The sequence below is a fragment of the Carassius gibelio genome, chromosome B3, assembly GCF_023724105.1.
Source record: "Carassius gibelio isolate Cgi1373 ecotype wild population from Czech Republic chromosome B3, carGib1.2-hapl.c, whole genome shotgun sequence".
Taxonomy (NCBI): Eukaryota; Metazoa; Chordata; class Actinopteri; order Cypriniformes; family Cyprinidae; genus Carassius; species Carassius gibelio.
The window spans coordinates 10,389,902-10,413,709 of NC_068398.1; the positions used below are offsets into that span (position 1 = coordinate 10,389,902).

Below are 23,808 nucleotides of genomic sequence, written 5' to 3' on the forward strand. Positions count from 1 at the left end.
CAATTAATCCTTAAACAGTCCGTATTGCGTGCAAAAAGGGTGTTACTGTGCCTGCCCTCCCAATGGCCCTGCCTTTGTCTTTGGATGTGTCTTTGAAAGGCAGTTAACTTGATAGGGATCTTGGGGGAACAATTGTTAGTCATTGTGCCATTGAAGGTCTAGTCAGTGCCCGCAGGGTTTAACTGTTGTTTGTATATTCACATAAGTCAATTTGCAAAAGGCCATTATGTGTAATTTGCACCTCATACATGTGCCTAAAGAGGAGTATCCTCTTGCAGTTCAAGGCCTCTGGCACTGTGTGAACAAAAGAAAGGCATGTTTGAACAGTGAGATCACTATCTGCTCTCAACAGGCAAACAGTATGGTCATATATCACTGTTTTTTGTTTTTCAACCTGAACCATCAGTGGCAGTTACACAGTAAAATATGCATCCATTCAAATGGTAAATTACATGAATGGAGCAGAACATTATTACTAGAAGTCTCATTGAGAAAGTCTGTTAAGTCACAATCTTGCATTATGCAATTACCGTCCTTAACATTATACTTCATATTTGTTGATTTATTTTTTTACACTGATAAAGCATACTTGAAATGTTTGTATGCATGGTTATTTCTAGGTTTTTCTCTGTGTAGGCCACACTATAAACTTAGTCTCTCCTCCTTCACTGGGTTATTATTTCTCATCTCTCTTGTGACATCTCTACTCTTACCCCCTGATGTCCAGATCGATGCTTTCCAGCCTGGAATAAAGAGATTATCTCCATGCTGGCAAACTCTCCCACATCTAAGCTCAGTTTCTTCAGATGTCGAATGATTCAGCGCTCACTTACCCATTCTCATCTGGCCCAAATCTATCTACACTGTATCTGCAGGGGAATGAGGCAAGAGTTGCTGAAACGTCTCGCTTCTTTATGAATTTTTCTTTCTTTTCTTTTCAATGTCAAACCAAGTAGAGTCATGCAGTAAATGTGAATAAAATATACACCCTAGTTACTGACTAGAACTATAATAGCCAAAAATGTACATAGAATAAAATAATTACATTATTGTGTTTTAAAAATATATAATTATATACTACACCTATTGTTACAAAATATTTTTATTTCAAATAAATGCATTTCCTTTAAACCTTCTGTTCATATAAGAATTCTGAAAATATGAAGGTTTCGAAATATTTAGCAACACAACTGTTTTACATATTGAAAATGATAAGAAATGTTTCCTGAGCAGAAAAGCATATTATAAAGATTTTTGAAGGATCGTGTGACTCTGAAGACTGGAGTATTGTGCTGAAAATTCAGCTTTACATAACAAAAATAAATACAATTTGAAAATATATGCAAAAAGAAAGCAGTTATTTTAAATTATAATAATATTTCACACTATTGTTGTTTTTTACTGTATTTTCTATCAAATCAATTCAGCTTTGAATACGTGTAAGATACCTTCAAAAATATTTTTTTATTGACAGACCACAAGACTTTGGTAAATGTGGTAAATTTTACTATACGTACATTTTTCCTTAAGAAAATGACAACAACAGCAAAAAGGCATTTTTCTGAACCTTCAAAAGCCAAAGCAAGACATCAACAAAAAACACTGAAAAATAGAGTAATTTATTTTTAGATATGAACCATGCCTTGGTCCAATATAATTCATCAAGTTTTGTACAGTGATAGTCACCTCACAGAGAACAAGACAGGAGATATCGTGAATCATGATCATCGTAGTTTTCAAGTCCTTTAAAATTGTTTCCACATTAGACTGCTGCTGTTCTTCTTAAGTTAAGAGTATAAAACCAATCGATTATAAATAAATTAAGCGTATCTGCTGACATACACGTAAGCATACTGTATGTGTACACCATGTCAAACTGTGAACCGTAAAAACACATTCTACAATATATTCAGAGAAATACATACAATGTCATTTGTAAGAGCAGACATTTTTATCAGTCTCTGAACAACAGATCCCGAATGTGAGACTGACTCGATGATGTTTTTGACTCGTCTGTACAAAATCAACTGACACTGTGGAGCTCGTATGCTAATGATGAAGGTTTCATGTGCACTACCTGTGGAAGATATTGACCCACACAATATCTTTATACAGCTGTATACAGATTTGCATGTGCGCATACATTTTGAGTGATCAATCTTAATCGCATGAGTGTTATTAAAGGGATAGTTCACCCAAAATGCAAATTCTGTCATCATTTACTCATTTTTTTCATTGGTGAACACAAAAGAAGATATTTTGAAGGATGTTGACGGTAGCTACTGACATAGTATGGAAAAAAAAAACGGATACCGTCCATTGTGATTCCCAACATTCTTCAAAATATCTTCTTTTGTGTTCAACAGAAGACAGAAACAGTTTTGCGTAAACTATTTCTTTAAGATACTCATCATTTTCTTTTCTTTTTCCAAAGGCATTATTATATCCTTGAAGCCATTACAGATGAGACATCATTTGCTAAAATAAATGCAAGTGGCCTTGTATTGAAATTCCATATCGCTATAAAATTTATGTTTCCTTTTCTGCTCCTCAGTGTTCGGTTGGTTTCAGAAGCAGAAAAACTTTCTTAGAGACTGATATTGGCACAAATTCACATTTGTTCGACTTTGCTTAATGCAAATGCATGATTAATACATCCATATATTTTGCATTGTTTGATGGGAATAGGTTGTTATTTTCCATGAAAAGTGACAGAACCCGTTCTTTTTTGTCCATGGGTTTGAAAACTGATGTTTGATGATGGTAGCACCAACTAATGGGTGGCGATCCTCAACAAACTGTACAAAAACATGGACCCAATACTGAAAATAAATAATGTAGAATAAAACAAATTTAGTCACATAATGAGTCAAATTCCATTCCAAATGTATCAAAGTGGAATGAAAATTATGACACAGGCCTTTTCCTTTGCAGCTTCTCCTTGGCTGGACATAAGCAAATAATAAGCAAAAAAAGAGAAAAGAAATAAAAATTATCCTGTATGAATTCTACAGAAATTCCATATTGTGCTGCGTTTGTCTAACCCAGGGTTTATGAAATGTCTGTTTATGAATACCTAGGATACATTTTTTTAACCCATGGTAAATTATGAACAATGTAAAATGTGAAACATATAACCCAGTCTGTTGTCTAAGGAGCTGAAAATTCTCTCTTTTTTCAGTTTAAAGAAACTGACACTAACTTGACACTAGCTTTTTATAAATATTCTGTCGTTGATTTCTGCGTGAAAGACATCAGAGCGATATCACAGAAACAGAATGATAGAGATGAGCTCGGGAAATCTGGAGCATTATGTGAAATGCAGTTTGTTTAAACATTTACAGTGGGGTCCAACAGTACGAGGCCGTTAGCCTTGTCTTTTCTTTGTCTTAAATATTTCAAAGTACTAAAACTTACATGAAACTAGAAAAATTCAAAAGAAAAAAGAAAACTCCAGATGGTCTCAAAAAACTTTTGGACTCCACTTTATAAGCGGTCAAGCCATTTTTGTCGTTTTAAAATAAAAAAAAAAAAACATTTTGGGCACAAAATTTATTTTTCAGTGAATGATGAAGTTGATGTATTTTAAAATGTACAATCAACGAACGATTCCCTTCAGAATGATTGTCTACGTTTCGATGCTCTTGCACGCACATAAAAACCCACAGTACACCTGCACACCTGGAAAAATGAAATCCAAAAGCAGATCTTGATGTCCAACAAGGTGTAGCGGAAAAAGGAATTACAGACCAATAATGCTGCAGGAGTCCCTCCCAGGTGTGTTGTCATTGGAATGAGAGTCTGGTATCAAACAAATGAGGAGAATCCTGTGGCCGGGACCTGGGCGGAGGTGCCCAGGCTGCTCGGGGGCCTGTACAGGGTGTGCTGGCTGTGGCTGTCAGAGGTCAGCAGTGACGGGGTGGGAGTCCGGCTGCCCTTGGGCCTGAACAGGGTGCCCTGGCCCTGGGGTTGCGGGGATTGATTGCTGTGGGGTAGCAGAGGTGGTAACGGTGGCAGTGGGGGCGGGTGGGGGCGGGACTCTTGCTCCGCTACTGTGTCGGGCTGGGCGTAGCCGTACGCCGGAGGCCGAGAGACGCCCTTCTGCTGCCGGCGCCAGGAATTATAGTAGGTGGGGTCACTGATGTAGTGGTTGACGAAGGAGTGTGTCTTCTGCCGGCTTGGATCCAACTCGTATTCGCTATCGCTGCCCTGTAATTGAAAAGAAGAAGAAAGTATACACCTTCACTTTCTGTAGTAGCTTGTATTTCTCCAGCCCATTTCGGAAATGAGCATTGTAGCACTTTTCCACTAAGTTTATTATTATTTTATTCAGCAAGGAAGCATGTTTTTCATTCTTTTTGGAGCTTGATGCTCACTATGGACTGTTGTTATTTATGGAAAAGAGCTGCATGAAGACTGTTCTCCTCATAAGATCCACACAAAATAAGAGCATACAGGTTTGGAATGACATTTGGTGAGAAAAGTATCATTAAATATATTAGTTATACAAGAACTACTGTTTTAATTAGAAGGATATGAATGAGACTACAGATTCCTATAAGCACTGCTCTTCTAGAATACTAGCACAAACTACAGCCTCATCAGAAACTCAAAGGAGCAAAGATCTAAAATGAAAACCTAAGTGGCTCCTAATAGAGGGCAAAAACATTATTTACAGAGCCTCACAGATAACAAGACAAAAATCAGGGTGTTTCATGATGACACATGATTCTGAAAAACCCTCTGCGTGGATTGTATTTGCACACCAGCTGTTTTGTGTCAGAAAAGAGATAAAAGAGTTATATCACTTGTTTACTGTGACATTATGCTAAAGTGTGGTGTGGTGGGAGGGTTTCTTTGATGGAGTAATGTTGTGACAGTATACAGTAGGTACCTGAAAAACAGGCAAAAGTCTCCCAGTGGGATTGTGGGAGCAGAGACAAATGCTCAAATAAGAGGAATGCCCCCTACTTTCTCACAGCTTGGGCCAAGAGATTCACAAATTCCCATGACACTTTAAGCTCCAGTTTCAAAGTTATGGAGACAGATATCATGAGAGACTTTCTAGTATCCTACATCATACTTCCTGTTGCATAAAAAGTTACACTATTTGTTATGACAGGGAAATTTCAGTTAAACAATTGTCAGGAGCAATGCATAGAAATGAGACCACAGGCCTGGAATGATATGAACTGCACTGGTTTGTAAAAGAAAGATCATTCTTATCGTCATTCATTTATTGAATTTGCAGCGTAAAAGAAACTGCATTTTGGAGGCCCATAGGAACATTTTCTGAATTTCATAACTCTTTCAAGAAACTCAATGGAGTTCTCAGCTTTTACGTTCCAACTCTGTCTCAAATATATATCTTTTTATAATTCCTTTAAAATTTAGACAAATGAGACAATTATTTGTGTAGTGTAACAGCAGTGGTCTCACGGGGAGTCGGGTAAGATTACTTTTTCTCAGGAGAAGCCTAAGAGGCAGACGACTTAAGCAAACATCTCCATTTGCTCTACATTTAATCTCATTACTGACTAAGAGAAACCATTCAGATGTTAAAAGAGATTTTTAGTGGTATTTCTTTCCCGTGGGGAGTGGTCTTTAGTGTTTTGTGTGTGAAACAATTCATTTAAAATGTTAAATAACATCCACAAGCCTACTGACAAAAGAAAGCATGTGAAGTATGAATAATATGGACAGTCAAGTGAATCATTTATGAGTGAAATGGGATATTCATTGAGACAGATTTAAGGCAGGATCTGACTGTATCCTTTAGTGATTGACTGATTTGGGAATAGTGGGAATTTTATACAAAAATTTAGTCAGGCGTTTGGGGGAGGGGTTGATGAGGATCAGGAATTTGTGTTGTCAGCCAAAAGCAGAGAGCTGTAAGAACAAGTTATTAGGTTTTTATTAAAGATTACGAAGAGAAACTTTTTTTTTTAAATTAATATTGTTTGCAATAACATGCACTCTTGAATCATTGACAATAAGTTCGTAAAAATAACAGTTTACGAAAGTAAACAGGACCCAATTTGATTCCAGATAACATCAGAAAAGCTATTTTAAGAAAACCATTGACCTTGTTGGGTTGAATCACCTGTGAGTCAGACACTTCTGAAGGCTTCTCGGTCAGGCTGCTGCTCTCGGCTGGGACCAAGTCATTGTATTTGATGCTGACATCTTCATCAGAATAATGCAGGCTGCCTGGACTGGGCCGTGGTGGAGACCTAGGAGAAGATCACACAGAGAAAACTTTCCTATTTACTCCTAGTCAACCCATGCCATTTTTTGATAAGTAACAATATAATCTCTGATGTTAAAGAGTTAGTTCAAAAAAAATCACAGCTGTCAAGATTTCAGATTTTCATGATGCTATTAGTGTGGCCAAAAATATACCTACAATAACACATTTGCCAAAATATCAATAGAATAAAAAATATATACATATGATACAGCCAAATTTCCACTGCCAATGGCTAACACCCCCATGTCTAACAAACCATGTTTTTTTACTGAATCAGTGGTAGCAACAAATTGAGCTGTCGCCACCTTCTTCTTCTTTGCTTCATTTTATTAGGGATGGCAACCAGTGTGAAAATCCATGGTGAAATTCAACCACATTTACTGCTGCTGCGTTATTTACAATATTATCATATGTGTTGTACTAACATGATATCAATATCCTTTTTTATACTGTATATCATAGTTAATACCATCGATACCGCTTGCAACACTCCAAAGTCAAGTAATTTCGTCCTGTTCTTCACACAAAATAGTTTCAAAAGACTTGAAATTTAACACACAAATCAAATGGACCACTTTTATTTTGCATTTTGCTTTTGATACAGACAGGATACAAAAAAAAAAAAAAAAAACACACACCTAGTGTGGACTAGGGGTTTGAAAGACATGATGCAGCAAATGATGCAGCATCCTCATGGATCAATTCTCAAAGCTTTTTTATGGGATGAATACATTCATTCTGCAGAGCTCAGAAGGAACGACAGATGACAAGCCTTCTGAAGGGAAAGGGACAGCGAATCATCCCCCAATTCAGGGGCTACAGGGGGTTGGATTGTACTTCTTTGAACCAGTTCACTTGTTTGTTAAAAAGGAAGGCAGAAGGACCGGCGTATGGCAGGATGGGTCTTCTTAATTTGCCATAATGAGCTCTGATATGCTCAAAGTCAAGGTCACTGGAGACATTAGCTTTTGAACTGAGGCTGGTAAGCTGCCCTGCTTCAGTACTTTACTTCAGTTGGCTTATAAATCAAGCTGAAAGTACACACATGGGGAAGAGGCTTTAAAGAACCATGCAGGGAGCTAATGAGTAAAGGAATATCAAACATGCAAGAGAGTCCATTAAAAAACATGGCCAACGGAATCAATGGCGAAACGTAGGATGCTTTGTCCAACCTAAAAATGAACAAGAGGACCATGTGCGAGCTGTATACTAATGTAAATCCTTGGTGGTGGAGGGGTTGTCCCAACAAAAATCATGCCCCTGGGAATAAAGCAAGAGAACCAGGGGGAGGGGAGGGTTATGACATTGTATCTGTTTAAAATTCAGAGGAGGCTGAGGTTTTAGAAAGGTTGAAGCAGAGAGGCGGAGCCAATTCAAACAGCCCCCAACACCCCTCAGCAGGCAAGAGGGGCTTCAATTATTCACAAGCGCTGAGGTCTTCCATTCTTCTTATCCAGCCTCATCTCTCGCCTCTATCTCTTCCGTCCCATACCAAACCCTTTCCTTTCTTATCTCCATCAGAGATATCTCTTGTGGCTCCATCTTGATTTGAGCTCATTAGCAGGACTGCATCCAAAGTGGAAGTCCTTTACTGCCCAGGCTCTTTGATCCCCGTCCCGGGCCTCTGCATCTGGGCAGAGAACCAGCACAAACCCCCCAGCACATTCCAGTATAATGGGCCCAAAGCAGCTTCTCCAATTACAACCAGAGGAAACTCAAAGCAGGCCCATCCCTTCATCCAATCAAGTTAAGTTGCCTGCAAGGTCCTTCAGTTCATTAGAATAATGAGAATGCCATAGACTATTAATGTACACTGTTCATGCAAATATGTCCAAATCCAAAAAAGTGTCTGCAGAAGTACTGGAGCACAGTGTAAACTACAGTGGGGTTTTGGGGAGGTCTGACCTCACCAATTAAGACCTGAACTCCTTCAAAAGATGAGATACATCGATAAAATTATTTGAATTTTTCATATTACATTGGAAAATGACAGTTTTCAAACGATAGCTCACTAAGGTTAATGGAAATATGCAAGATAGTCACCTGGTCACGTTTGTTCAATGTGGTAACCATAACAAAAGTAGTCACTCAAGCCTTTTCCAGTGCAATAACTGCAGCATCACATTTTGCAGCATCACACTGGGAAGATCCATCCACCAAACAATGTGATTGGTCCAAATCATGAAAACATGTTCGGATAACATGCCACTGGTTTGGATAAAATCTTACGATCCATATCAGACAATATACTGACAAAACCTACGTATCAATCACTTTATTGTTTGGTTTCAAAGGCGTTTGGCTAAATGAGCAACAAAAAACATTTTGGGTTGGGTTCTTGAAGATCTTTCTCTTAGTCCTTGATCTACTGGGGACACGGTATGTCTATTATAAATATGGTCTGATCTAAGCTGAAGAGAATGTGTAGAAAAATACTTTTTAGAAGCAGCTTACATAAATGGTCAATTTGCACAGAATGCACTCTGAATGTCAATAAGATACGGGGGGTGGATGTTCAACTTTCACAGTCTGGTGTGTCCTTTCCTTTCACCAGACAGATTGCAGTTGGAGATTTGAAAAGAGTGAATGTCATTAAAATCCATGCCAACTCAATCCATTTAAGGGATAGCTGAAGTAGAATTTAAATCAACAGCCGAGCCCAAGCTCTATGTGTGGACAGAATACATTCCTCTCTAGCTCTTTGTTTGCGGCCATTTGGGAATTAAATCCATTGTGCAAACAATGTCCCGAACAGCATACTGACAGTGTTTTTACCTCAAAGAAAATTCCAGAAAAAAACATTATATTAGCAGAGCAAACTATTCCACTAGATACTGTTCGAGTCTGTTTTATGCTCTCTATGAAGTTACACCACTGTATAAGTTTCTAATGAGTGGAAATTGTTATTAATTTACACATACTTACCGGGTGTATATTCCATTCTTACGACAAAAGGAATTTTTGACTGAGAGTCGACGGTTGTTGAGCTCCAGGGCAGGGAAGCGTCCTTCATCCAGCTGTACCATCTCTCCATGGGAGAGGGGCAGAGATGTGCAATTCGAGAGGCCACCTAAAGACAAAGATCAGAGGACAACCTGTGAGGATCTATCTATCCATCCATCCAACCAATTATATATTAATACAAATGAATAGATGTCTAAGTACACAGAAATTAATTTCACTTTGCAGTTGACATTAAAATTTGTAGTGCGTCTAATCTGACTTTGTGGTATTTTCATGCAACTTCATCTCTTACTATGCCTACCAGCCCAGATCTTGAACCACTAATTTCTAGTTGTACAGCTCTGGGTTTGACCTTTTTGTGTTCATGACCATGTCAGCGAAGCCAAGTCAAATCTCAATAGGTCATTCAGCATGCATCTTCTAAAGTCAAAAGACCTCTGATCTCAAAGAGTCAAAGTGAAGTGTGACTCCAGAGAGGTAATAAGAGCGGTGACCTCTACGCCTAAATGAACAGTGTGATCTCCCACCTTGCAGAACTTCTGGCCTCACTGGAGTTCAGTTAAACAAACCAGCACCAATAGATCAGGACCAAACAGGGTCAGGTGGGTGGGGTGTTTCTTAAGAAAAGCCCTTTGTGTCCTACACAAACACTTCCCTTGTGCTACTTACACATTCACAACCCTGATAACTAAACCTGGCCCTGGCACAGCACTAAACACTGACCAAGCTCCGAAGCAGCCATGTGAGAATCCCTCCCACACACACACACACACATTAGCCCGCAACCTGATCTCCCCAGACCTCTTAACTGAAAGTTGCAACATGGATGGAGCCCACAGTCCATATTGGACATACAACTAGAATGTAGGGCTGGGTGATATGGCCCAAAAATTTTTATCATGACACATTTTATCTTTTAAGTCGATACTGATAATTATCATGATAAATTTTAAATTTGTATTTCTTTAAAGTTTAATTGCAGATTTTTGCTCCTAAGTAAAAGCTGTAGAAACCAGACCATTGAGAACATGACGAAATAATGAATTATTCACACTTTTATTGACACCGTTGATGCATATGCATTAGTAGGTCGTAGTCTTTCTCCTGTGATCAAGCTCAACTTTCTGACCCAAATGTATACAATTGACACTAGTTATTCTATGCTGGTTTGGTGTGTTGTGGCCTTAAGGGTTTGAGGTCCATTTCACAAGTCAGAGTTTTGTGTGAAACTACTCAAGAATAGTGGGAAAATACTTGATTTTCACCTACTTTCCTAAGTGATGTAATTTTGCATGAGGCAGCAAAATGAGTCAGCAATCATGTTGATAGCAATGACCACAACCAATTGAAGGAAAGTGATGCTACTATTGATTATTTGAGCCTCACTCAAGTGGAAACTCACTTTTTCCCAGAGCACCATGGCAATACCCAACCAGAGATAGGAAAGTGGAGCTAAATTTGAGTCCATTTCAATTTAGTCGCGTGAGTCATTAGTGAAGGACAGGGCAATCAGGGAAACTGAGAGATATTATTGATCTATTTTCAGTGTTTTTGGTTTATCAACCCACCTGAGTCTGTTTTCTTGGTGTATTTCTTGCTCTGTCCCCGTATAATGAGGATGAAGATGAGCAGAAGGATGAAAATGAGGCCCACGAGAGCAATAACCACCAGAAACCACCATTCCTCATAAAAGGGGGAGACCTTTTGGGCTGGTAAAAGGGAAAAGAAAGAGAAAAATGGGTTTGCACAACATAACACAAGAACATTTAGGATTTTTCTGGCGTGCCAGTTTACTGACCTGATATTGAAGGAGAAGGAGCACTTGGAGAACCGTAGCCATAGTCATTCACCGCAATTACACGGAAATCATAGGTGACCCCTTCTCTGAGGGTATCCAGGTTAAGAGTGTAGGATGTCACCTCTTTAGGGATGTCTTTGATTAGAATATCCCACAGTCCTTCATCTATTAATGGTTAGAATGCCATTATCCCTTTTGTAACAACCTTAAATGTTGCGTTTCTGAACAACTTCTGCTGTTTTCTTTTCTCACTTACCAGATGGTCTTGCTTCGATAACATAGCGTGTGATGGGAGCCCGTCCTGGGTCACCGCTGGACCAGTGAAGAGTCAGGGCCGAGCCATAACGAGAGATAAATGGCTCCCCCGGAGGCCCTGGAGCACCTGTGTAACAAAATATGCAAATAAGATGCTAGTGGTGCAGAAACGATACACTTCAGCTTTAGATTAATTACAAAATAGCAAATATGGAGCTAAATGTGAGGCAACAAGACCTTCTCCAGGGCCAGTGGTGATGTTGGCTTCAATTTCTGGTCCATAGGTAAGGGTTTTAGCACGGATGCGGAAGTTGTAGGTCACTCCGTCTGCCAGATCCTTGATTTTCATCCACAAGGGAGTGCTGCCCTTCACATCCACAGTGACAACCTTACTGACACCTGAATTGTGAGGAGAGGAGTCTGTAGAGGAAACACTCAAACTCTAGATACCATGCTAGAGTAAAACACTAATAATGACACATACAAACACTCATTATTACACCGCACTGGATTGATGTTATTGAGTTATATTAACATGCACTCCTGTTCAAAAGTTTGAGGTCAGTAATTTTTTTTTCAAAAGCAATTTATGCTTTTCTTCATCATGAATGCATTAAATTGATCAGGAATAAATTGCATTATATTTTTGATATTACAACAGAAATCAGTTATTTCAAACGGTAATAATATTTCACAACATTTCAGTTTTATTATTATTATTATTAAATTTGGTATTCAAAACCCTGTTGCACATAAAAGGCTTCTTTCAAAAATTTGTAGTGTCCCCAAAACTTTAAAAGAAAGTGTATTTTAACAGAACGACATTATAATTCTGGTTATATATTATTGTATAATCTCAAATTAAAGTTTTAATTAATTTACACTGATAGAATGTTCTGTATTCAACATGTCCAATAGTCATAACAATTTTTATATTTGCATTTTGAATTACTATTGGTCTACTTTCTTACAGCTGTTTGCATACTGACTTGTAATTGGTCTCTGTTCAATGAGATATTCTATGCATACAGGAAATTGGCATCCTAGTGCAAAAATCTGCAAAGGTAGGGAACTGTATCCCACAATGCAATGCATGTGACTTGACCTTCCATTTTTAGTGTGCTGAATGTGCCAGATGTAATTTTAGCTGTTTGGTTTTTGGCCCATTATCAGATCTAAAATACATACAGTACAACACGATAAGATCATTTGTCAGCAATATAGCATACAGTGTAAAGCATTATTGTATGCGTTATCTTTCACATTATATATATTTCTGACCATGGCCTATGACAATGCATTTAATTATAAATTATATAATGATTCAAAAGCATATATATATATATATATATATATATATATATATATATATATATATATATATATATATATATATATATATATATATATATATATATATATATATATATATATATTAATGTTCAAAAGCAAAGGCAAAAACTAAAACCTAAACTGAAATTACACTTTCAATCTACTATTTAGCTACTTTGCAAGCACAGGTATTGCTTCTGGGGTTTTACAGTCACATTTCCATACGTGTGAACATTGCACGAGGCCATGCTCTAGGGGTTAAACTAATAGAGAAAGCTGGGCCTTTGCCTTTGAGGCGTATTCTCCAGATTCTGAGATACGGCCATTGGTAAACAGCAGCCTATCACATCTGTTTTCCCTCAAAGCCTTGACCACTCTGGAGCCATTATGGGACCACAGTAATTCCCCCTCTGATCCCAATTACGGTGGAATTTGGCCAATGCACCACACTTGGCAATTTTTTAACCAAGTCTTGCTCAATAACAGGGCAAAGGGAGGGAACATCACATAGGAATGCCATTCATTAAATGCCAAAAGAAACCTCATCTTAAACACGTTTGGAGAACATTTGTAATTTTAAAAAAGCATGACGGGCCTAGAAGGGTGTAAATCAGCTGCTTACTAAAAGTTATCTCTATAATCTCCTCAACCAAAGCTTTTAATGTGGTGTAGTTTCTCACCATCCACAGGCGTGCAGGGCTCATAGACCACACGGTAGCCTTCCATGATGCCATTGGGCTGCTTGGGCTCACCCCATGACATGTTGACCGAGGTGGTGGTGAGTTCACTAAAGTGGATAAAACTGGGAGCGCTTGGAGCTGTGGAGTAAAAGAAGATCTCATTAAATCATTAACATGATTTCATGAAAGTGCATTTTGATTGACAGGTTTCAATAGAGCTAGTCAGGGCTAACAGTTGCCGAATGTGTGTAAAAATTGACCTTGGTGAGTAAATAAAAAAGTTACTCGCAGTCAGCCGGTAACTTTATTAGGAACATAATAAGTGAATAAATCAAATTGTAAGATCAATAATATAAATGATGTAAGTCTACTAAAATCAAAATCAGTTGTGTGTCCTTTGACAGGATTAACAATAAAAAAAAAAAACCTTACAATCTCAGACAATAAAGCTTTCAGGAGACACCAGACGCAGAATTTATTATAATTTTTATTAAAATTAAAGAAATATAAAATAAAAAAACAACTTCTCAGCACATATTTAAGCTTTTTCTTCTGTTAGAGGTCAGGGTAATGTTGCAGTAATGTAAGGAGTTTGTCTGCCCTCCGGAAGATTGGCACTGAGGCTCGTATTGGCTCATCTCCCAGTGTCTTAGTGTAAGCTGAGCCAAGATTCAGTCTCGCTTGTACTGTTCTCATTGTTCCTTCCTCACTATACTGTCACAGTCTTTAAGGGAGCGGAAAAGGCCAAATTAACTTTTCTCAATCACTTGGAACACAGTTCTCCTTATGCTGACCTGCCAAAAAGCACTTCCTCAATATGTGGCCCATTTTTTCCAACCCAGTTCCCAGCTCCCCATCCTAAACGAACTGTCACAAGCTTCCGTTCCTACACACTACCCCCAATACTCAGAGACAACCCATCTCCTTCACAGTCTCACAGCCCTCATGCAATCTGTATGATGTGATCCGTCCAATTGAAAATTAATAACCTTTTCAGCAGGGAGCTTTGGGAAAACAGCGGGATCAAAGATGTAGACTATTCTCCCAAAGCATTTCAGACTAAGCGGGTTTAGCATGAAGGTCACTTCTGCGCTTGTTGACTGATGTATTTTGCATGGGCTTGTGTCCGGCGGATCACCTGCTTGCTGAGTGCGCCCTCTGGTGGGCAGCGAGCGCGGGCTGTCCCCCGCCGCGTTGAAAGCAGCCACGCTGATCATGTAGGTGGTGTAGCCAGTCAAGTTCTTCAGCTTCACGCTCAGCTCCGGCAGAAAGAGAGTGCGGAGTCGCTCAGTCTCATTCTGCAGCTGAAACGCCCAATAATAAATCTAGAAAGACACAAATCACACAAATTAATAATTTCAGAAGATGTAAATCTGATGGGCTATCAATCTTAATATTTCAGTGCAGCAGTCCTTAAACTTTTCAGACCAAGCCTGACCGTATCTGATTAAATCAGTCTATCAGACTAAGTACCACTTAGTCATGTAGTCATTATTCAACTCTAAAAGAATAGAAGAATGAGGCTTTCTTGGCCTGTTCACGAGAAAAATAACGTTGTTATAATGTCTGTTGTTTTGACTCATGCAATCAATACCTGTATGGCTGAATTCAGAACACAGAAAGACGAACAAAACACATTATTAGCAGTGTCATTTGCATAAAACATTAATTTAGATAATTTACATAGAATATGAGACTGATCCATGTCCATAGATGGCAGTGCAGTGTTTAACTCAAGATGCTAAAGCAATGCAAGCTAGAACATCTCAATGCACCTTTAAAAACAATGATGGGGACAGAATGTAATGGAATTACGTAATTTAATTACAAAATAAATGTAACTGTGAACTGTTACAGTTACTGAGAAAATGTGTAAATAAATCACAGTTACTTACGAAAGTTTAAACAATTACAAGGGCAAATCTGAATATTTTCTCTCTCACACACACACACGCACACACACCCACACACACACACATACACGCACACACATGCACAGACATACGATTGATTTCTTTCCCAAATTGAAATGAATGCTCTAAAATATGAGACATCAATGTTTCATGAATTTAGGACACAGAATTTAGGACAGTGTTTTCCATCATATCTATCTAAAGATTTGATTTCAAAAACAGCATCGTATCTATTAAAAGGTTTCTTGTCATTATTTAAAATCTGTATTTACTATAACCTCAGAATGATCTCAAAGTAATTTGAGTAAATTGGTAAATTACTATCTTTATTCTATTACATTTCCAAAATAACCTTCCAAACACATTATGGAATGCATATATTATCCTTCTGTTCAAAAATATGTTTTCTTTGAGCTGTAAAGTTTGAAGTTGCAGTGTATAGTTTATGCACCACTAGTGGTTTTAAACTGAACTGCCAAAACAACTTAAAAGGTAAAGTTTGTTTAGACTTTGAATATTGGTTTGGAAAAGCTTCGTCTGGAAGTTTAAAAATGTTTGAAGTTTGGTTTGATGTTTTAAAGTTATATAAGCTTTTTGTAGTGAATACTTGAGCAGCCAAAGAAATGTTTAAAGCTCGAAGGTTACATAAGACTTCTAGCTTTTGGCAGCCTGAAGAGACATTTGAATGGTGGTTACTAGGGTGTGCTGGATGGTTGCTAGGTCAGTTATTTTGAAAGAAACCCCACTAAGATTACACAATGACAGTATATTGACTTTGTCAGGATGTGAACTGTTCTAATAAATCAAACTGAGGGATCGTTTTTCACAACACCGTTTTCAGCAAAAAACTAAAAACTAAAAGACACGTTTCTGAAAGGTGTGGTATAGAGGAGCAACGTTAATGTGCATTATGTGTTTGTTTGTTTTTTACCTTAAACCGCATAAACACATTGCATTACACCATATATACAATATAATGTTATTTTTAGCAACATCATATGACCTCTTTAATTGTGAACAATTTCAGACATTTTTTCAAACTCATGTGAGCGCTTAGATTAAAAAAAGTGATTCATTCATGAATCTAGCATTGCTAGTTCTGATTCTACGGAAAACACACAAGACTTGATTGCTGAAATATTATCAGAAAAAAATATTCTCAGGTTGGCATATTGCCAGACAAGGATTTATTATGTTTCACTGGGGCAAAGCAATAATCTTGCTTATATTTTTGCTAGCTGAAACACATCAAAATGTTGTACCTTATAGCCTTGAATATCCCCGTTCTGGGCCTCCAGTGGAGGAGGGTCCCATGTGACATCAAGCTGAGTAGCTGTTGAGGACTGGATAGCAACATTCTGGGGTGCAGCAGTGGGCACTGATGAGAACATAGAGAGAAACTATGAATCCTAGACAGTTTGAACTGATTTATTAGACTTTATATTGACTGACAGCACTACTGCACATTTTTAATAGACTGTGAAATCAACAATATTGACTTATAGCATCAAGGAGGAATATTTGTACCCTTACCCGCCTCTCCCACGAACACTTCCTGTGGTGAGCTGGTGGGCCCCTCCCCTACTGCGTTATACACGCTCAGTCGGATCTCATAGCGCTTGTGCTTATTCAGATCTGAACAATGGAGAACATGTGCACACATACACGCTCTATTCAATACAGAATGAGAAAACCTTAAATGGTGCTAAAACATAATGATCCCCTTCCAATGAAGTGAGATGCTGAGAGGAAAAGTCAATGACAGTGTGGAGAGAAATGGGCACAGTCAGACATGACCAGACGTGAGAAGAGAGACAAATGAGATTGGGCTCTCATGTGCACAAATAAACGAGGTGTGAGAAAGAGACGTTACTAGAGTTCAGAGACTAAGTTCGGCAGGAGGGAATGGATGAGTGGAAAGCAGTGTTGGAGAGTGACTAACTTAAAAAATTGTGATAGCTGCTAACTTAATGTTCTTCAGTAGCAGATTTGGGCCCCTGTGCAAATATGAACACCTTTATTTGTATAAATATGCTAAATAGTACAATAATATAAATGAATACTTAATATATTAACTACTATTACATTTAATTTTTTGATGGACATAAATAATAGTATTTGAAACTAATATTAAGAATAACTTTGCAAAATAATATATTATTTACATACAGTAAATGCCCTTATCGCACTTATAATTTTTTATAGAATCTGAGAAAAACAGTAATATTTTGATATAGGATTAGTTGAACTGAATATATGTATGTATATATATATATATATATATATATGTGTGTGTGTGTGTGTGTAAGAATATAACTTCTTTGCAGGTTTATTTTAGCTAAATGTTCAATATTCTAGTTTGACTGTAGTTGAACTACTTAAATTATGAACAACCTAAAGTAGCTTTCCCAACACTGGTATAAATGATGACGATAGAAACACCGATGAAAGAGCGAGAGCGAATCTTAGGACTTACTGTCCAGCTCGTATTGGGTAAGTGAGGATTCTGTCAGGTTCCTCACGCTGTAGGGGGCTGAAGACGGTAGGGTGGAGGGGAGAGGAGGCAGAGGATGGCAGAGAGGAAGACCAAAGGTAAAGAGGGAGAAGTATAAAGAGAATGTAAGAGAGATAAACAAAAGCTGGATTAGCGCATTAGCTCCTGCTAGCAGAAAGGCAGGCACTTCTTCACACTTTGAGAGAGAAACTAACTGCTGAGGAGACAATTAACTCAGCCCGCATACACTAAAGCTCTCATTACATGCATGGTAATGAGATGAGCTGCTATAGAATCTGCCTTTACATGGAAACATGAAACACATGAGTTAGCTTTTTTTTTTTTTTGCTGAATTAGCTTATTTCTTCATGTTCTTATACATGTAGTACAGTTGTAACTTGATTTCCAGGTTTAAGGGTTGTTGGGATTAGCTATCAGTCTAATAAATACTGAACAAAAGACGCATTTACTTAACAGACATGAACAAAAATGTACCGCAGTAGCATCATGTGTTTACATTTTTGGCTTGGTAGGATGAGACCGCTTTTTTTTTTAAGAACATAGTAGTAGTAATACTTGAATATGTTCATTATGGTCATTATAACATGTCAAGTCGTCATATCATACCATGACTGTACCGTGAGACAAAACTTAGAATACAATACTTACTTTACAATACTACATTTAGTAAGGGACCAGATAGACAGGTAGATAATTTTTGTTCTTAATTTGAGTAAGTTGAATGAAGACTCACCTGTGAGCTCGGCCCAGTTGGCAGACGGGTTATTAACTGTGCGCACTGTGAAGCTGCGTAGGCGGTCATAACGCAGTTCTCTGTAGCGTACTCGAAAACCAAGCAAAATACCATTGATCTCCTCCTCAGGGGGTGGCTGGATGGGGTTGAACAGATTATGTCATTATCTCTCGTTTGTAAACACAACGTTCAACAACAGATAAAAACCTGTGTTCCCTCTCAGAACAGTGTGATGAATCGGACCTCACCTTCCAGCGGACTAGCACAGATGTGGTGGTGTGTGGTGTCACAGAGAGGATTGTGGGAGCTTTGTCGGGTGCTAATGGAACACAAACAGACAGTTTGTTCAGTTAATGACTGTGGAGCTGCAAGGACCCTGATAAGAGTGGAATAACCAAAAGTGGAAACCAGTGGTGTGACTGTTGTCAGTTCTGGTTAAACACCAAAGGTCAAGCATGAGGTAACCCTGCAGTTTTTCCCCTTCACTGACTGTGTCATATTTTGGCCACATTAGGATTCATCTCAGGCCTCAGGAACTTGTTCCCTGACAGCAATAAAGTGCTTCGCAGTTGCCCCTACCGTCCTGTAGAGTGGTAATTGCCTCGCTCTCCTCGCTGTACTCGCTGTCCCCAATATCATTAGTGGCTTTCACTCTGAACAGGTAGGAAGTGAAAGGTTTGAGCCTGCGAATAGGAAAAAAAGCTCAGTAGGACTGTGGCATCACCAGTGTTGTCCTCTGTGACCCTCAAAGTTTAGAAAGTTCATTACAGACTCCATTTAGGCTTACTTGTCTATTACGTATGAAGTGGCCTCATGGTTGACCGATGCTGAGTGGACGGTCCAATTGCTGTCGGGCAGCTCTTTGTACTGGATGGTGTAGTATCGGATGGGAGACAGACCATCGCTGCCTGGTTCCCATGACAACAGTACACTGCGGGCCTGGACCTCTTCTTGAGGCACAACTGGACGACTTGTGGGTTGAGGGTGTGCTGAGAGGAGATCAGACAAGCAATTGCAATCAATGACATGTAGTAAAAAGCACCTGACCTTGAAAATTGAGATGAAGCAGTACCTCTCTTCTCTGTAGTGACCACAAGTGCCTCTGCTGCTTCTCCCCATCCCTTTCGAGTCTGGGCCGTGAGGCGGAATACATAAACACTCTCTGGTTTCAGTCCAGTCGCTGTATACTGTCGTGCACTTGGGTTGAGAACATCAACGCTGGCAGAGGTAATACTAGAGGAGTTTTTCCGGAAAGCTATCTGATACGCTAGATAAGAGACAAATAAACATTTCAATCAGAGGATTCTGAATTGTATAACCTTGTAGGTTTTACATGCACTGTTCTGACTGGGATTCATAGTGTATAACTGGCATGAGGGGAAGACACATTAACAAAGATGCTAAAGACTGCAGCCTCTAGTAATTAAAGACCCAAGCTACTTTACCTAGCCACATATGTTACTGTGCCTCTTGAGGCCAGGGAAGTTAGATCTACCTGCCTTGTGATCTCTACTAGCTGGACTAGCTGTAACACCTTCCTAAAACTCACTCCCATCCAGGTCACAACACCAATATAACTTGTCCTACTTTCCACATTCTGCATAGGATCTTAGTTGGCACCAATGGACCATGCTAACTAGGATGATAAAGACCACAGGCCCTTGCGTCAATCCCTAGTGTGCCTCATGAGTTCCAAGGAAGTGAGGTTACCTGCACAACAATCCCTTACACCTATCCGGGTCACGGCACCAATTAATCTGGTCCTACTTACACCATTCCAAGCTAGATTGAATCAGGGACAACTGGCATAGAAAGTGAGCATGCTAACAAAGACACTAAAATAAAGTTTAACAGAGTACAGTGGCTAGTAACAGTCTAGTTGATATCTTGGATCACTATTAGTTTACTCAAAGTCTTGTCATAAGTCTTTTATCATCCCTTTAGAGTAACACATTCATATTCATATTCTACATAAAAGTCATGCTCCAATGAGATAATAGATTTTACCCATAATCGTACTGTGATCATATAGTACAGTATGTCAAGTATTAAAGAGATTATACAAATTATTTACCAAGGATAATGCCATTTGGCTGAGCAGGGGGTTGCCAGATCAGTCTCACTGAGGAAGTCCTGACTTCAGGAAAAAGGATCCCGACTGGAGGCCCAGGTACTGTTAAAAAAAAAAAAATTAACTAGCACACCATAAGCAAGAATAATAATTTATGGTGGTTGTTAAATTAATGTGGTTAAGATTCTCACCATCATCAAGCGTGCGCTCAAAGATTGGCGGAGAACTAGGCATGCCATCTCCTATACGGGTGAAGGCTAGAACCTGGATCTCATAAAGCACATACTTCCCAAGACCAGTGAGCTGGACACTATAAGTGGTATTTCCCTCTACTGTCCAGAAACGCAGGGCTGACTCTGCATCCTTGTCCTTGTATATCACCTGAGAGGAAAAAATTAATGCATCTCTTCACTACTACAATGGACTCAAGAACAGTAAATCTGGTAAGAAGCCTGTTGTCAATGTACCTTATAGCCCAGAATTAGTCCATTGCGGTCAGTCTCTGGAACTTCACCCCAGCGGACCAGGATACTGCTGGAGGTGGTAGCAAAAGCCGAAACACTTGCAGGGCCACTTGAGGGGACTAACGAATGGAGAAAACAAGTAAACCAGCAATTACCAACCATATGAGCGATCAGGCTTTCAAATTAGAACAGCGTACATTTTGTCATTGATTGTACCTGTCATATGTTTACAAGATAGAGCATATGCCAATGCAGTCTGGTTACAATTCAGTACGTGATGGTAAAAACGTGTTGCCGACTGCGCTTCCAGCTGTTAATCAAACTGTAAATGACAGACTGTTTGACTGAAACTAGAAAATAACTTTTTTTTTTAGAAAAAAAAAAAAATATCTTGCATGAAACATAACGTTTAATGGACTAAGCAATAAAGAGCAAATGGAGAAAAAGTCCCCCGGGAATTTCACATCTCCTCTAAAGTTTCAAACAAGATCTCAACATTCTCACAAACTTGAAAGTCGATATGAACTCAAATGCGTTTCATCATTTATCCGAATTATATGATCCACATTCATTTTATAGCAATATTATCTTACTGTGTGCCAGCAATTGTCTCATTTATTTCTATTTTCATTTCTCCTAAGCAATTTCAGGAGATACAAAGTCAGCTGAATCATAACTGCAAATTCCATGAAGGCTCCCGGGCAATAAAAGTACAAGCTTTGAGCAATAAAGTGTTCTTGTGGGCAGCCATCATAATTAAATCAAAGGTCAGCAGTGTGGCGAAAGCATTCAAAAAGGTTTTTGCAAAGTACAAGAAAGCAAGGAAAGAAAGCACAGCAAAGTTCTCACCTGACTCTCTGGTTCTCCCGTGAACTGGTTGGCTCCATGGTCCTGGCCCGATGCCATTGAACGCCTGCACTTTGACTTCATATTCCGCCCACTCTTCCAGGTCTTCAATGGTAAACTCCCTCTCCTGCCGGTCAGGAATGATGTGGGACAGGACCCCAGCCTTAGAGCCTAGACGAGAGTACTGCACCCTGTAGCCCACCAGCTCGGGATTTCCATTGTATTCCCACTCTGGCAGCGGCTAGAATACAGACACACTTCAACTTAGAATACACATTTTTGCATCTTAGAAGAATTATCACTAGACGACCAGGTCCTTTCACTGTTAGGAATATAACATCACAAATAAAACATCTTCAATCCCCTAACTTTTTCTTCCACAACAAAGAGATGCAAATGGAGACTTTTTTCTTAATTTCATGCATGTCTCTTAAGAGTTTCAGAATAGACAATGGGTCTCATTCATGAATTACTGTGGATTGTTCATACACACATACAGGTGATAACTTCTGCCTAATTCACAACATGTGCACATGCACATGGATTTGTGCTTAACTTCATTCTAATGTTAATGAATTTCAAAATGAGTAATCGCACCCAAGCTGAGATATTTGAATAAAACACGCCTAAACCATCTCCTTTCTGCACAACCTTTTCTTTACTGCTTTTTCTGAGTTCAGCAAACATGATTCTTTCCGAAGACACTTCTTTAACCTAAAGAATCAGGAATAACGAGGAACGAGAAATCTCTGAAACATCAATATCATTTGCTACTTAAATAAAACATGTGACTGGGACATCCATTAATCTCCCGAGCTATGAATGAGCAAACACTGAGCAATAAAACTTTCCCCTGGGTGAAAATGCAATCTCAGGATTACTTAACAAAATAAAGCAAACACAATCAATTCCACATTCTTTTCCCTCTTAAGCATTTTGATCACATTCCAGGACACATTCGTACCACCCATCTGAGCCACAGGCTGGTTTCACTGGCCGTGCGGAGAGTGATGTTTGCGGGGGCGATGTCAGGAGGAGCCTGTAGGGTCTGGATCTTCCTAGATGGCTGGCTGGGTGGGCTTGTTCCTACTATATTCACCTGCCTCATTCGAAATCTATAATCAGACGGTAAATTAGTATGCAGCCTACAGACAATATATGTAAGTACATCCCAGAATTCAATAGGTGGACCTGTAGTACGTGTAGGGGTTCAGGCCCTGGACCTCAAGAGATCGTGCATCAGGCTCATTGGCCAACTGATGGACAATGACCCACTCCTCGTTTTCTCCGATAACACCAATCTGCAACAAAGGAGAGAGAAAAAACAGTGATGGCTGATAAAACAAGGTGAGCGCTTGAGATGAATGAACAACGTAATGTAGTTCTGTACTACCTGAGCCTCTACCAGCCAGAGTGAGATGGATGTTTTGCCGTCATAGCCTGGTTTGAACTGCAGGGTTACTGAACGTGGGCTGATGTTAGAGATGGCAATGTTGGTAGGAGGTCCAGGCATCTCTATGGGAACAGGAGAATTAAAACATGCAAGATGAATGGTTGAAATGGCTCAGTGGAAAAAATAAAAGACTTCATATTATTGCCATTCACTCCCAATACCTCCTCCTGAATTAAATAAATAAAGAAATAAAATGAAGTCACACTATACTGAACAATATACAGACGACTTTTGCATGACACATTTCTGTCTGCCATCAGTAAAGTTTTGCATGCAGAAGCAGAAGCTTGCAAATTAGCATCACAGGGAACAGAAAGTGAGACAAGATAGGTTTGATTTAAAAAAAAAAAAAAAAAAAAAAAAGGTGTGATCCATCCAGCATACTGATGGTTCATTACAAGCATCTACAGAGGACAACGCCAAAGCATCTTTCCACAGTGTCTCATCTTACTGTGTTTAGTGTCTGCTTCTGTCTAAGAGATGGCTGAAGATTATGAATATTAATGCACAAAGCCATCATATTCAGTTTGCCTT

The 23,808-nt window shown here is 38.9% G+C and overlaps 1 protein-coding gene across 6 annotated transcripts in view; it reads right to left on the minus strand.

Moving 5' to 3' along the window:
* Positions 1-1,600: 1,600 nt before the first annotated feature.
* The window catches only part of LOC127953278 (protein sidekick-2-like), a 128,738-nt gene continuing 106,530 nt past the window's right edge, over positions 1,601-23,808 (minus strand). Inside the window, exons 22-45 of one of the 6 annotated variants that reach the window (XM_052552309.1) lie at positions 23,215-23,336; positions 23,013-23,122; positions 22,786-22,936; positions 21,825-22,062; positions 20,979-21,094; positions 20,703-20,892; positions 20,515-20,613; positions 19,513-19,707; positions 19,228-19,429; positions 19,020-19,123; positions 18,689-18,759; positions 18,441-18,576; positions 17,669-17,725; positions 16,726-16,827; positions 16,455-16,570; positions 14,418-14,604; positions 13,280-13,417; positions 11,505-11,666; positions 11,269-11,394; positions 11,013-11,177; positions 10,783-10,923; positions 9,176-9,320; positions 6,104-6,233; positions 1,601-4,209 (exon numbers count right to left, since the gene is read on the minus strand). In XM_052552309.1, coding sequence (XP_052408269.1) covers positions 3,808-4,209; positions 6,104-6,233; positions 9,176-9,320; positions 10,783-10,923; positions 11,013-11,177; positions 11,269-11,394; positions 11,505-11,666; positions 13,280-13,417; positions 14,418-14,604; positions 16,455-16,570; positions 16,726-16,827; positions 17,669-17,725; positions 18,441-18,576; positions 18,689-18,759; positions 19,020-19,123; positions 19,228-19,429; positions 19,513-19,707; positions 20,515-20,613; positions 20,703-20,892; positions 20,979-21,094; positions 21,825-22,062; positions 22,786-22,936; positions 23,013-23,122; positions 23,215-23,336 — 3,605 coding nt within the window. In that variant the 3' untranslated portion in view covers positions 1,601-3,807. Of the gene's footprint in view, positions 4,210-6,085; positions 6,234-9,175; positions 9,321-10,782; positions 10,924-11,012; positions 11,178-11,268; positions 11,395-11,504; positions 11,688-13,279; positions 13,418-14,417; positions 14,605-16,454; positions 16,571-16,725; positions 16,828-17,668; positions 17,726-18,440; positions 18,577-18,688; positions 18,760-19,019; positions 19,124-19,227; positions 19,430-19,512; positions 19,708-20,514; positions 20,614-20,702; positions 20,893-20,978; positions 21,095-21,824; positions 22,063-22,785; positions 22,937-23,012; positions 23,123-23,214; positions 23,337-23,808 lie in introns of all 6 variants that reach the window. The other 5 variants (XM_052552308.1, XM_052552307.1, XM_052552306.1 and 2 more) reach the window with 5 other exon arrangements.